This window comes from Trachypithecus francoisi, unplaced genomic scaffold (assembly GCF_009764315.1).
Source record: "Trachypithecus francoisi isolate TF-2019V2 unplaced genomic scaffold, Tfra_2.0 Lachesis_group10, whole genome shotgun sequence".
NCBI classification, from domain to species: domain Eukaryota; kingdom Metazoa; phylum Chordata; class Mammalia; order Primates; family Cercopithecidae; genus Trachypithecus; species Trachypithecus francoisi.
Window position 1 is genome coordinate 35,555,240 of NW_022681455.1, and position 13,123 is coordinate 35,568,362.

Here is a 13,123-nt window from a genome sequence, read left to right on the forward strand (position 1 = left end):
CTGCAACCTCTGCCTCCTGGGTTCAAGTGATTCTCCTGCCTCAGCCTCCCGAGGAGCTGGGATTACAAGCATGTGCCCCCATGCCCAGCTAATTTTTGTGTTTTTAGTAGAGACGGGGTTTCACCATGTTGACCAGGCTGGTCTTGAACCCCTGACCTCAAGTGATCCTCCTGCCTCGGCCTCCCAAAGTGCTGGGATTACAGGTGTGAGCCACCTCGCCCGACCAATAGCCTGTGTTTTTGTTTGGAGTTCATGCATGACAGAAACATAAGGAAAGGAAGGAAAAAAAGTTAAAACTATATACACTTTACCTAAAACAAAAAAGATTTATTAGTCTCAGTATTTAAAACAATACAAAGGGAAGCTATTGTCCCAATGAGGAGAAAGAAAAATGGATTGTCTGGAAATGTTTTACGAATTTCTTACTATGAAGACATTCTAGGCCAGGTGTGGTGGCTCACACCTGTAATCCCAAGCACTTTGGGAGGCTGAGGCTGGAGGACTGCTTGAGCCCAGGAGTTTGAGACCAGCCTGGACAACTTAGTAAGACCCTGTTTCTACCAAATGAAAAAAATTAGCCAGGCAGGGTGGAGCATGCCTGTAGTCTCAGCTACCTGGGAGCTTGAGGTGGGAGGATCCCTTGAGCCCAGGAGTTCGAGGCTACAGATTATGCCACTGTACTCCCGCCTAGGTGACAGAGTGAGACCCTGTCTCGGGGGGTGGAGGAGGAAAAGAAAGAAAACATTCTTCCCAAGAGTCTATCAGAGTATCAGAGTCAAAGAGAAGGTCAGTCTTGGAAATTTTCTGGAGAATGAAATACAGATAACACTAAGAGCTATTTGCAGATATTTTCTGCAACAGCCATACTTATAGCAACATTTAGCTGCAATGTTTTATGAAAGTGGGAACCTGAATAAAAGAAGTAAATTCACTACATGCACTGAAAACATGCGTAGCATGTAGGGGTTTTCTATACACACACACACAGGGTATGCATAAAAGTACATATATATACACACACACATATATAGCATGTAGGGGTTTTCTACATATATATGTAGTACTACGTAATGCATATGCAGCAGTCTCGTATTACAGAGAATGCACTTCACATAATTCTTCAACATACCAACCAACACCTTGAACAAAAATAATGTTCCTTTCTAAATATGCTAAACTATTTCCATAAAACACATGAAAAATTTTTATACCTAGAAATTTATGAAAACCTATTGACAACTTTTATGCCTGAAAAGATCTGAAAAATCGATTTCATGTTAAACAGGATTTCCTTTTTCTTGTGGTCCGAGGGTAAAATGGAAGAGAAGGCAAGCTGTCACAATAGCAACAAAAGCTCACACACCGCAGGCTCACTTGTGCCCTACATGTGCAGGATTTCATTTAGCTCTCCATAACTTTATGAGGTGGATACTGTCATCCCCATTTACAGAGGGGAAACTGAGGCTTAGGAGGGTTAAGTGCCTTGGCCAAGTGCACAGAGCAGGGTCTAGCCACTAACGAGACAACAAACAGTTTAAATCTGAAAAGAACTGTTTGTGTTAAAAAATATAAAGACAATTTCTATTTTTCTTTGCCATTAAACTTGAGACATCTGTCCCCACAACTGCCTTGTCAGCCAGGCTAAAATGTAATGTATATAAACTGTTCATATAACATTACATTGTCATAATACATACAGAATTTATCCTAAGGGAGCTTAAATTTTGAAAACATACATTACACATAAATCCACCTCTCTGAGTTTAGAACTACTGTAATTTTGAAATGCTGATTAAAAATAATCAGATATAGCCTGGCGCAGTGGCTCACACCTGTAATCAATCCCAGCACTTTGGGAGGGTGAGGCAGGCGGATCACTTGAGTCCAGGAGTTGGAGACCAGCCTGGGCAACATGGTAAAACCCTGTCTCCACAAAAAATACAAAAAGTAGCTGGGTGTGGTGGTGCACACCTGTAGTCCCAGCTACTCCAGAGACTGAAGTGGGAGGATCATCTGAGCCCTGGAGGCTGAGGTTGCAGTGAGCCGTGATTGTGCCACTGCACTCCAGCCTGGGCGACAGAGTGAGATCCTGTTACAAAAAAAAAAAAAAAAAAAGTAATTAGAGATTATTTGGATATGGAAGAGATAGATTTTTCTATGCTCTATCTGAATTTTAAGAAGTATCTCCTAGAAACAGAATTAGTTTTACCTAAGAATAAACTACAAATATAGAGTAAATGTTAATATAAATAAGACACATTGAAGTGGCGGCTATAGTTAGTGGAAAGAGGAACCAGGTAGAGAAAAAGAAGGCATTATACAAAGGGTGCCTCAGTGAGGGCTATAAAGAGTTCAAGGTAGAGCATTTTGCAAGGATTTTCAAGTGGTAGTTGCATGGCTAAAACATCACCTCAAAAATATGATTATGGGCTGGGTGTGGTAGCACTTTGGGAGTGCTGGCCTCCCAGCACTTTGGGAGGCCGAGGTGGGAAGATCACTTGAAGTCAGGTGTTCGAGACCAGCCTGGCCAACATAGTGAAACCCTGTCTCTACTAAAAATACAAAAATTAGACAGGCATGGTGGTGAGTGCCTGTAATCTTCAGCCTCAGCTACTTGGGAGGCTGAAGCAGGACAATTACTTGAACCCAGAGGTAGAGGTTGCAGTGAGCCAAGATCATGCCACTACACTCTAGCCTGGGTGGCAAAGCAAGACTCCATCTCAAAAAATACATATATATGATTATGGATCAAGTGCTGGGGCAAAGGTAAACTGCCGTTGGATTACTACAAAGTCTACAAAATGACACCACCAAAGGCATAACATCACCTACTGGCAAGTGCAGGTCATCAAGATTCTCAGTAACTCAGAATCCCACTGTCTGAAATCCATGGAGCCAGGGGCAGGATACACTAGATAAGCAGATGTACTCTCATGCAGACAAAATCAAAACACCCTGGGTTCTCTCAGGGGTCTGTTTCTCAAGACAGAAGGGTTGGATTCATGGTATAATTTTAGATCTAAAAATAATATTAAACATGTTTTCATAAGAGAGACTGTCAGTGTCTGATGGTTCTAAGCTTGTAAGTGCTAATGGATATCCTTATGATGGGAAAAATCTAGGCAAAAAATGAGTCATCTCCGTTGTCTTTAGATCCAGGAAGAATGTGTTGTTTTTTTTTTCCAGGGACTCTGTATAAGACCAAGTGACACAAGTTCAAGTGGTAGTAAATCATCCAAATGCTTCTTTGACTCCCAACCCCCATATTTTCCTGCCTCCTGCCTAATTTAGAGAAAAGGGAAGAGGGGGTGAGAGAACCACATATGAGAAGGGTCCATAACTGCCTGTCTTGGCAATAATGCAGGCAAAACAAATCATCACAAAAGCAAAAAGTGCCTGTAAGTCCTATTCTGAACATATATCAATCAAGTAAACATGCTCACAAACCTCTGATATTGTAAGGTCCATTAATTTATGTGATGACTAACTGCAGCCTGATTTAATTGTTTCCGTTGTTGGATTAACTTCACTGAAAATGCCAAAACACTGAATGAAAAATTTTGCAAGCATATTCCTGTCCTTTAGGTGACTTCCTAAACTGTGTTCCAAACTGGTATGCTGCTTACCTTGGTCCAAGATATAAAATACACTGTTCTTCCCGCTGCATTTTCTCCAGAGCTTTGTCAATTCCAATTGGAATGTCGTGGTCTTCTCCTTCACCCACAGTGAATGCCACATCTCTGCAGTCAAACATCCTTTCACCACAGCGGCCTTCCAGGTGGACTGAGGGCAAGGAGACAGAAGTCAACAGAGCTGCTTCTTAGGACTGGCTAATTCAGTGATGTGATAAATGAGTGGCCGACAATGTAGCAAATACCATTTCCCCTTTCTCATTTCATCAAGAGACACACACAGTATGTCTTGGTGAAGCTTAGTCTACCCAGTCTGAAAGTTTAGGAGCAACCATATTTCTGTTTTGGGTTAAACTTGTAATTACTGATATTTGTATCAATAAGACAGTTTAGTAGGTAACAAACCAGAAACATAGATTTATTCTAAGCCTGCTATGTGACAGAAGTTTCCTCACCTATAATACAACGTCAAGACATGCTGGATCATTTAATAGTTATCAAATGCCACAAATTTAATATCAAATATATAATGGCTTAAACACCTATAACTGCATCTTGGCTTCAGATGCCAAAAAACCAAACTAAATGGCTATTTCTCCAATGATATACAAAGGTTAAATGAATAAGATGCTCCTTCTTCTTTAAGAGTCCTAATCTCATTCACAAATATATCTGAATAAAAATGGTAAATCCAAAGACAGCAACATCAATAACTATCTTAGCTATATCCTTTACTGGAAATAATAAATGTAAAGTGTGAAAGAATCAATAGTCTACTACAACTTCACAAATCAAATTACTTAATAACCTCCCCTGAAATGTTAGGAGGCCAATTTTGGGAGGCCTAATTTCTTGTTCCACCCCAATTTACCAAGCTCATTACCAGGGTAATTTCATATTAAAATAAGAGGCTTTTTATCTTATTTTAAGACAAAATAGGAAAAATGCATACAGATATCTATTTTTTCTTGATCAGTTAAACTCTTTTGTGAGACAGAGTCTTGCTCTGTCTCACCCAGGCTGGAGTGCAGTGGCACAATATTGGCTCACTGCAGCCTCCACTTCCTGGGTTCAAGCAATTCTCCTGTCTCAGCCTCTGAAGTAGCTGGGATTACAGGTGTGTGCCACCACACCCGGTTAATTTCGTATTTTTAGTAGAGACAGGGTTTCACCACGTTGCCCAGGCTGGTCTCGAACTCCTGACCTCAGGTGATCCACCCGCCTCAGCCTCCCAAAGTGATGGGATTTCAGGCATGAGCCACCATGTCTGGCCTAGACTCTTTATTTCTAGGAAAAACAATACTCTGAAACTTTACAACTACTTTTAATATTAAGGGTATTTATTCTTTCTATTTAAGTTTTTGATGTAATAAGAAAAACGGATGGCTGGTAATATAGCGTAACAGTCACCAAGCAATATGATAATTTGGATTTCATAAGAAAATCCTGACTAGGCACGGTGCCTCACACCTGTAATCCCAGCACTTTGGGAGGCCGAGGTGGGCAAATCACCTGAGGTCAGGAGTTTGAGACTAGCCTGGCCAACATGGCAAAACCCCATCTTTACTAAAAATATAAAAAATAGCCAGGTGTGGTGGCACGTGCCTGTAATCCCAGCTACTGGGGAGGCTGAGGCACGAGAATCACTTGAGCCTGGGAGGCGGAGGTTGCAGTGAGCCGAGATCATGCTACTGCACTCCAGCCTCCAGCCTCCAGCCTGGGCAACACAGGGAGACTCTGTCTCAAAAAAAAAAAAAAAAAAGAAAATCCTTTATTTCTACTTCTGTAATATAACAGCCTATATTCAAAATTAGAGATTTCCTAAAATGCTTCTAACACTGGCTGATCTACTTTAGATCAACGACTTGTAGAGAGACTAAAAATCACTCGTTCTGTTATACTCATTTCATGCCCAATAAGACAACTATTACCTCCCAAATAAAAATTCAAATCTAACTCATTCTACTTTTGAACTACATGATCTCAATGAAGCTCTAAAATTCTATGATTCTATGACCTGGTAATATCACTCTCAATATCAATATAGCCCAGAAACCAGCTTCAAATCGAATTCCTGCAGTTAATCATTTAATTGAATTACCTCTAGCCCAGGCCTGAGAAATGAGAAAAACTGAAAAATGAACAGGAATGGTGTAGACACTAGGTGCCAGAATGTCCGCAGGACATTTATGCTCTAAAGCTTTCTACCCTTTTCTTGTCTTTTTTCTTTTGATTTGCTAAATCTTCTCTGTATTGTTCCAAATGTGTGCTGCCGAAGTGAGTGCTCGCTGTCCTTTTTTAACTCACCAGTATTAACACCATCTTGACGTGTTTCCCTTGCAGACACAGAATGGGGTCTAGGAAACTTGGGCCAAACTAGAAAGGGCCTAACTCTTGAGTCAGCTCCTCCAAACAAGGGCTAGAGCTGGAGTGTCTGGGTAGAGCTGGCATACAGCATTTTAGTTTATGTCCCACAGTCATGAATGCTGATAATTCCTTCTGTTATACTTACTTTTAGAATGCTCTAGATAAAATTAACTTGTGGCAAATTGAAAGTTCATTCTGGATTGGAAAACATTTAAAAAATAAATTCAACTTTAAAATTTTCAAATACAGTCATGCTTCACTTAAGGATGGGGATACATTCTGAGAGATGTGTCATCAGGTATTCTCACCGTTGTGGGAACATCTTAGAATATTCTTACACAAATCAAGATGGAGCAGCCTACTATAACCTAGGCTAAGTGGTGTAGCGTATTGCTCCTAGGCTACAAATCGGTATAGCATGTTACTGTACTGAATATGGTAGGTAACTGTAACACGATGGTAAGTACTTGCATATCTAAACATTGAGAAGGTAGAGTAAAAATAAGGAATTATAATTTCATAGGACCACTGTCCGATGTGCAATCTGCTGTTAAACAAAATGTTATGCAGCATATGACTGTACATGCATACTAGAGAGGTTCTACAGGGAGTCTGAAGCTTAAGATATTTTTACTGAATTTGCTGAGGGTGGTGACACACCCCTATAAGTCCCAGCTACTCAGGAGGCTGAGGTGGGAGGACTGCTTGAACCTAGGAGTTCGAGGCTGCAGTGAGTTGTTATTGCGGCACTGCAATCCAGCCTGGGTGACAGAGTGAGACCCTGTCTCCATTAAAAAAAAAAAAAAAAGATATTTTTACTGAAGTAAAAATTGATGTTTCTAAAGAGGTTACGAGTTCTAAATATTTAAAACTCTGCCCAAGAAATTTAGACTAATAACATTTTTCATAAAAAAAAAAGATTTGCTGAGCAAAGTAAATTTCAGCTCATGTATTGTGGAATGTCTCAAGCATAGAGATTTATTGTCCTAGTAGCTCACAACTTAGTGAACAGATTTTTTTTGTCTGAAGTTTATTGTTGGAAGTATCATCTTCCTCCCTTAAGGAGAGTACATTTAGTGGGGGAGGAAATTATCAGTACATTTGTTGTGGCTTTTGGTTGATCGAGTTTGAATGTTTTCAAAACAGGAAATCCAGAGACTCTGCAAGGATTCCTGCCTGTGCGTTAGTTTCCCAGGCTGTTTTTCAGCTTGATGTATGTACTTGATATTAATATTATATAAGCAATCTCAGAAGTTCTCTTTAGATGTGATAACCCATCATTAGTGAGGGAAAAAGACTGGCTACTAATAAGCATGTTGGGAAAGATAAATGAAGTAACCGTGCCAAAAAAAAAAAGTCAAACTGTAACAAAGGCATAATTAAGAAAGCAAAACATTCATTGTAGCTCGTCTTTCTCAGAGAGACAATAAATGACAGAACTAGTGTCTGATGCTGTAATAGGACAGTAAACATTTGTGGTAGCTCTTATAAATATTTTCTACTTTACATGTGGACTAATCTTTTTTTTTTTTTTCCTGGTAAATCTAACCCTTCAAAATTGGACCCTGTAGTACTATAAAATCTTAAATGGATACACATCCAGACACATACACCCCAGTTTATATAAAAAAACCAAAACCATCACTTTGTAATACTGACAATATTCGGAATGTCAGAGTAAAAGGAGGTATCACAGCCTCATGGTGAATACAGCCCATTGATTCTCTACATCTACAAGGAGCAAAGGGTATTGCTGGGTTAACTGGTTTCTAAACTTGGAACACTGATGTGACAAGTTCTACAAGACTGCTGACAAGAACTCACATACTACTTGGAGTCACCAAAGACTGCTGATTGCCACAGTAGGGGCCCCGCTTGCGGTAACAGATGCAGATGTGCCTAGTTCCTATAGCTCCACTTATTCTTTTTAATGTTATCTTTAAAATTGCTACCAAAAAAGCCAAAACAAAACAAAAGCCATGGCAGCTCTGGCTGTGGAAGACCTGTGGTTGCTTTTTGACCTGGCATCTTTTAGTGCAAATACTAACTTAATAAATATTTAATAATAACCATCATGACTCACTGGGAGTGCAGCCTCTAGGGCTCAGGAGGTCTGTTGCTAATCCCAACCAGCATGATTTACGGGAAGTAAATCATCTATGACGTGCCCAAAGAGAATAAAAGTACATACAGGATGCTTCTACTTAGGGCTTTTTTGGTAGAGAAAGAAATAAACAAGTTAAAAAGAGACAACATTTTTTTCTTGACTTAAAGACTATGTAACTTAAAAGGAGAGGGAGGTCCTCCAAATCCCCACAAACTCAAACCAAACCAAATTACCCAAGCTTAGCTGCGCAATCGGAGTGTAACCACATCAAGCGAGCTGCAAAACATCACTTAAACTGGAGCTCTGACTTATTGTTCTCTTACTGCCCTAGAGCAATTTTGTTTTGAAGAGCACAGAACACCCTGTTCTGAATGTGGCTGGCACATGAACTCGATGTGCTGACAGCAATTTGTACTCCGATTAAAATAGGGGGGAAAAAAGGAAAGAGAGTGCACAGCAGTAACAAAAATGAAATGCAAGAACCCTTAAACCATGCACTTTGTATTTTAGGAAGCAAAACTGAGAAAGAGGCTCCATAACTTAAAAAACAAAAAAACAAAAAGCTGTAAATGCTCCAGCCTAAAGACATTAGCTCTGGTAAGTGTCTATTTTCCCTTTTCTAATTATAGTAGTTGGTGTCTGATAGCTTTGCACTCATTCTCAAAACAATTACTGGGTCATGGGGATCTGAATGGGAATGTTGTAATGGCATTACTACTAGATAAGACTGGTTATGTGGCCAGAGAAAACCAGGTTGTGACAGGTTACTCCCACTGAGCAAAGGTTTTCTCTGTTGGTTAATTCATGCCAAGTGAGCTTCTCTCTGCCTGTGTCTCCTGCCTAATAGAGCATGGTATCCAAGAGAGTAGGATCTTAATAACCCCCTAAAAAAGCAAGCAGAGATGGCTTTCTAAAAGCAGGAGAACAAGAGAAACACTTCCATCATGCATGGTGGTCAGATTTCCCCTAAACTGTCCCCCTTCCTCCTCTGCACTGTTTTGTATTATTTAGGATGAACACACACCACTGTAAGATTGATTCCGGAACTGACGGACAGATGCTAGATGCTAACAGGCATGGAACTTGGCTCCTGGAACTGGGTAACATTTATGCAAATGATTTCTTTTCCTTAGTCTAAACAAGAAGTACACATCTAGCAACAAATTCTCCATGAACACCAGCCCTTACCAGTCGTCCATTCACACCACTATAGCACTTGCGTTAGACCTGGATTCCAGTTCCATTCTGGCACTTCGATTATGACTTTGGGCAAAGTAATTAAAGTGATTTGAACCTCAGTTTCTTCATTGATAGAATGTGCATAATATACTAGCTAAATGATCATTGTGGAGAGGATTAAATTAGATACTGAATTAGAGCTTTTAATCTAGCACCTGATATTCATTCATTCATTCATTCATTCATTCATATGTTAGGGTGTCTATCATGTGAAAACGCTGTTGTAAAGTGTGGATATACAAAGATGAACTAAATGAATGTTAGCTGTAATTATTTTCCTCCACCTAGTGGTAAATTATACCAGATTAAACATGTTTGAGAGCTCTGTGTAAGAAAACATTTAATGGCTTAACACAGAAAGCTGTCAAAGTATGAATAAAAGTCTTAGTAAGCAAAGGCAGTATCTTGTACTTCTTTTGTGCCTCACAGTACCCAGCACAGAGTTCAGGGCCAGCAAGTAAATATTTATTTAGTGACTAATCTTAAAATAGGGCATTAAGGACAGGGTGGTAATTTTCACTAATTTATACAAATTTTCCTTTTTGAATCTATTAGTATTCCTATTTTAATAAATTCTAGGAAGCTATACAAATTCTATATTGACATGGAACCTTTGTTTTTTAATACTATTCTAAAATAAATGACCAACTGGCTGGATTTTTTTTTTTTTTTTTTGGTAACAACAGCAGCAGCAGCAGCAACAAAAGACTGTTTTCTTTCTTTTTTTGAGACAGAGTCTTGTTCTGCTGCCCAGACTGGAGTGTAGTGGTGTGATCTTGCCTCACTACAACCTCAACTTACTGCAACCTCTGCCTCCTGAGTTCAAGGAATTCTCATTCAGACTCCCGAGTAGCTGGGACCACCATGCCCAGCTAATTTTTGTGTTTTTAGTAGAGACAGGGTTTCGCCATGTTGGCCAGGCTGGTCTTGAACTTCTGACCTCAAGTGATCCTCCTGCCTCGGCCTCCCAAAAAGTGCTGGGATTACAGGTGTGAGCCACTGTGCCCGGCCTCTTTATTTTTTTGTTTTGAGTTGGGGGTCTCACTCTGTTGCCCAGCCTGGAGTGCAGTGGTGTGATCATGGCTCATTGCAGCCTCACACTTGTAGACTCAAGCTATTCTCTTTCCTCAGCCTCCCTAGTAGCTGGGATTATAGGCACACACCACCACGCCTGGCTATTTTGTTGTTGTTGTTGTTGTTGTTGTTAAGAATGGGGTCTCACCATGTTGCCAGGCTGGTCTCGTACTCCTGGCCTCAAGCAATCCTCCCACCTTGGCTTCCCGAAGTGTTGGGATTATAAGTGTGAGCCACCATGGCTGGCCAGAAAGACTTATTTTCTACTATGATTTTATTCTACCTGAAGACTTGAAGATACCTTTTTGGAAGAAAGAAATTATATAAATCCAAAATATTTGAAAGAATGAACACTGGCCACTTTAGACCAAGTACCGTTATTACATTATTTTGTGAAAACATATAATAAAGTGGTTCCAAGAATTTGCTCTCTATTCCTGGACTTATATCCCAGGACATTCATAAATACTTCAAAAGCATATGAAAAACAAAAACGTAAAGTCTCACAGCTCCATCCGATCTCAATATGGGCAGATGTAATCTTTCCTCTATTTTCAATTTTTGGTACATTTTTGGTGTTTCATTTATAAAGAACACGTAGCTAGGGCCGGGCGCGGTGGCTCAAGCCTGTAATCCCAGCACTTTGGGAGGCCGAGACGGGTGGATCACGAGGTCAGGAGATCGAGACCATCCTGGCTAACACGGTGAAACCCCGTCTCTACTAAAAACTACAAAAAACTAGCCGGGCGAGGTGGCGGCACCTGTAGTCCCAGCTACCCGGGAGGCTGAGGCAGGAGAATGGCGTGAACCCGGGAGGCGGAGCTTGCAGTGAGCTGAGAAACGGCCACAGCACTCCAGCCTGGGTGACAGAGCGAGACTCCGTCTCAAAAAAAAAAAAAAAAAAAAAAAAGAACACATAGCTAGACATTGTTGTTGCTCTCACTTTATAAGACCTTTTGCCTTTAATAGGTGACTTTATCCCATTCATATTTTTTGTAATCACTGACATGAGTGGTTTTATTCTTGTCTTAGGTTTTCTACACAATGTTTTCTTTTTCTTTTTTTGGGAGGCCTGCCTCGGCCTCCCAAAGTGCTAGGATTACAGGCATGAGCCACCGCATCCAGCTTGTTTTGTTTTGAGATAGGGTTTAGCTTTGTTGTCCAGGTTAGAGTGCAGTGGTATAAATGTGACTCAAATGATCCTCCCACTACAGCCTCCTGAGTAGCCGGCACTACAGGCATGCACCACCATGCCTGGCTTTTTTTTTTTTTTTTTTTTCTGTAGAAATGGGGTCTTACTACATTGCCCAGTTTGGTCTCAAACTCCTGGGCTCAAGTGATCTTCCCACCTTGGCCTCCCAAAGTGCTGGGATTACAGGCATGAGCCACCATGCCCAGCATAGCACTTACTCTTAAGTACAGTTATATTCTTAGTAGCAAAGACACAGAATCAACCTAGATGTCCATCTACGGTAGATTGGATAAATAAAATGTGGGCTTCCTTCCACTATGGCCACCATTGGAGAGCAGCAGCCATGGCTCTGTGCTACCCTATGGCCGTGGGCTTCAATAAGGGCCACAAGGTGACAAGAACGTGAGGAAGCCCAGGCACAGCCGCCCTGGCAGGCACCTTACCAAATACACCAAGTTCGTGCAGGATATGATCTGAGAGGTGTGTGGCTTCACCCCATACGAGCCGTGCACCATGGAGTTACTGAAGGTCTCCAAGGACAAATGGGCCCTCAAGTTCATCAAGACAAGGGTGGGGATGCACATCCACACCAAGAGGAAGCGGGAGGAACTGAGCAATGTCCTGGCCACCGTGACAAAAGCCACTGCCAAGAAGGACAGAGCACTCTGCCCTGCCCTCTCTCCAAAGTAAAGAATAGCTTGACAGACTTGAAAGAAAAAAAAAAAAAAGAAAGAAAATGTGGTACATATACACCATGAAATACTATGCAGCCATAAAAAAGAATGAAAGGATGTCCCCTGCAGCAACACAGATGCAGCTGGAGGCCACTATCCTAAGTGAATTAACACAGAAACAGAAAACCAAATACTGCCTGTTCTCACTTATAAGTAGGAGCTAAACTCTGAGTACACACAGACATAAAGATGGAGACAAGAGACACTGGGGACTCCAAAAGCGAAAAAGGATGGAGGGGTAGGTACAAGGGCTATATTCTGTGTTCACTATCTGGATGATGGGTTCAATAGAAGCCCAAACCTCAGCATTATAGACAATATATCCATGTAACAAACTGGCACATGTCTCCCCTGAATCTTAAAAATAAAATAAAATAAAATAAAAGAATCAGCATAATCTCCCCTGGAACAAGAAATTAAGACAGCTGGTTATGGTAGTACACTAGCTTGTAATCTCAATTACTTGGGAGGCTGCAGCAGGCGGATCGCTTAAGCCCTGGAGTTCAAGACCAGCTTGAGCAACATAGCAAGACGCAGTCTCTAGAAGGATAAAAAAAGTTAGCTGGGTGTGCACCTGCAGTCCCAGCTACTCCGGTGGCTGAGGTGGGAGGACGGCTTGAGGGCAGGACGTTGAGCTGTAACGAGCCACAACTGTACCACTGCATGCTAGCCTGGACGACAGAGCAAGACCTCATTTCCAAAAAAAATTTTTTTTTTTTTTTTTTTTTTGAGACAGTCTTGCTCTGTCGCCCAGGCTGGAGTGCAGGGGCATGATCTC

The 13,123-nt window shown here is 41.0% G+C and overlaps 1 protein-coding gene and 1 pseudogene across 4 annotated transcripts in view; one reads left to right on the plus strand and one right to left on the minus strand.

Moving 5' to 3' along the window:
• Positions 1-13,123, minus strand: part of FKBP5 (FKBP prolyl isomerase 5) — a 112,748-nt gene that overhangs the window by 20,401 nt on the left and 79,224 nt on the right. For all 4 annotated transcript variants that reach the window (XR_004438681.1, XM_033216929.1, XM_033216930.1 and 1 more), the window contains exon 6: positions 3,627-3,783. Coding sequence is in view for 3 of the 4 variants with exons in the window: in XM_033216929.1 (XP_033072820.1) it covers positions 3,627-3,783 (157 nt within the window). In the remaining variant the exon portion in view is untranslated. The remainder of the gene's footprint in view (positions 1-3,626; positions 3,784-13,123) is intronic.
• On the plus strand, positions 11,715-12,440 carry LOC117087107 (annotated as a pseudogene).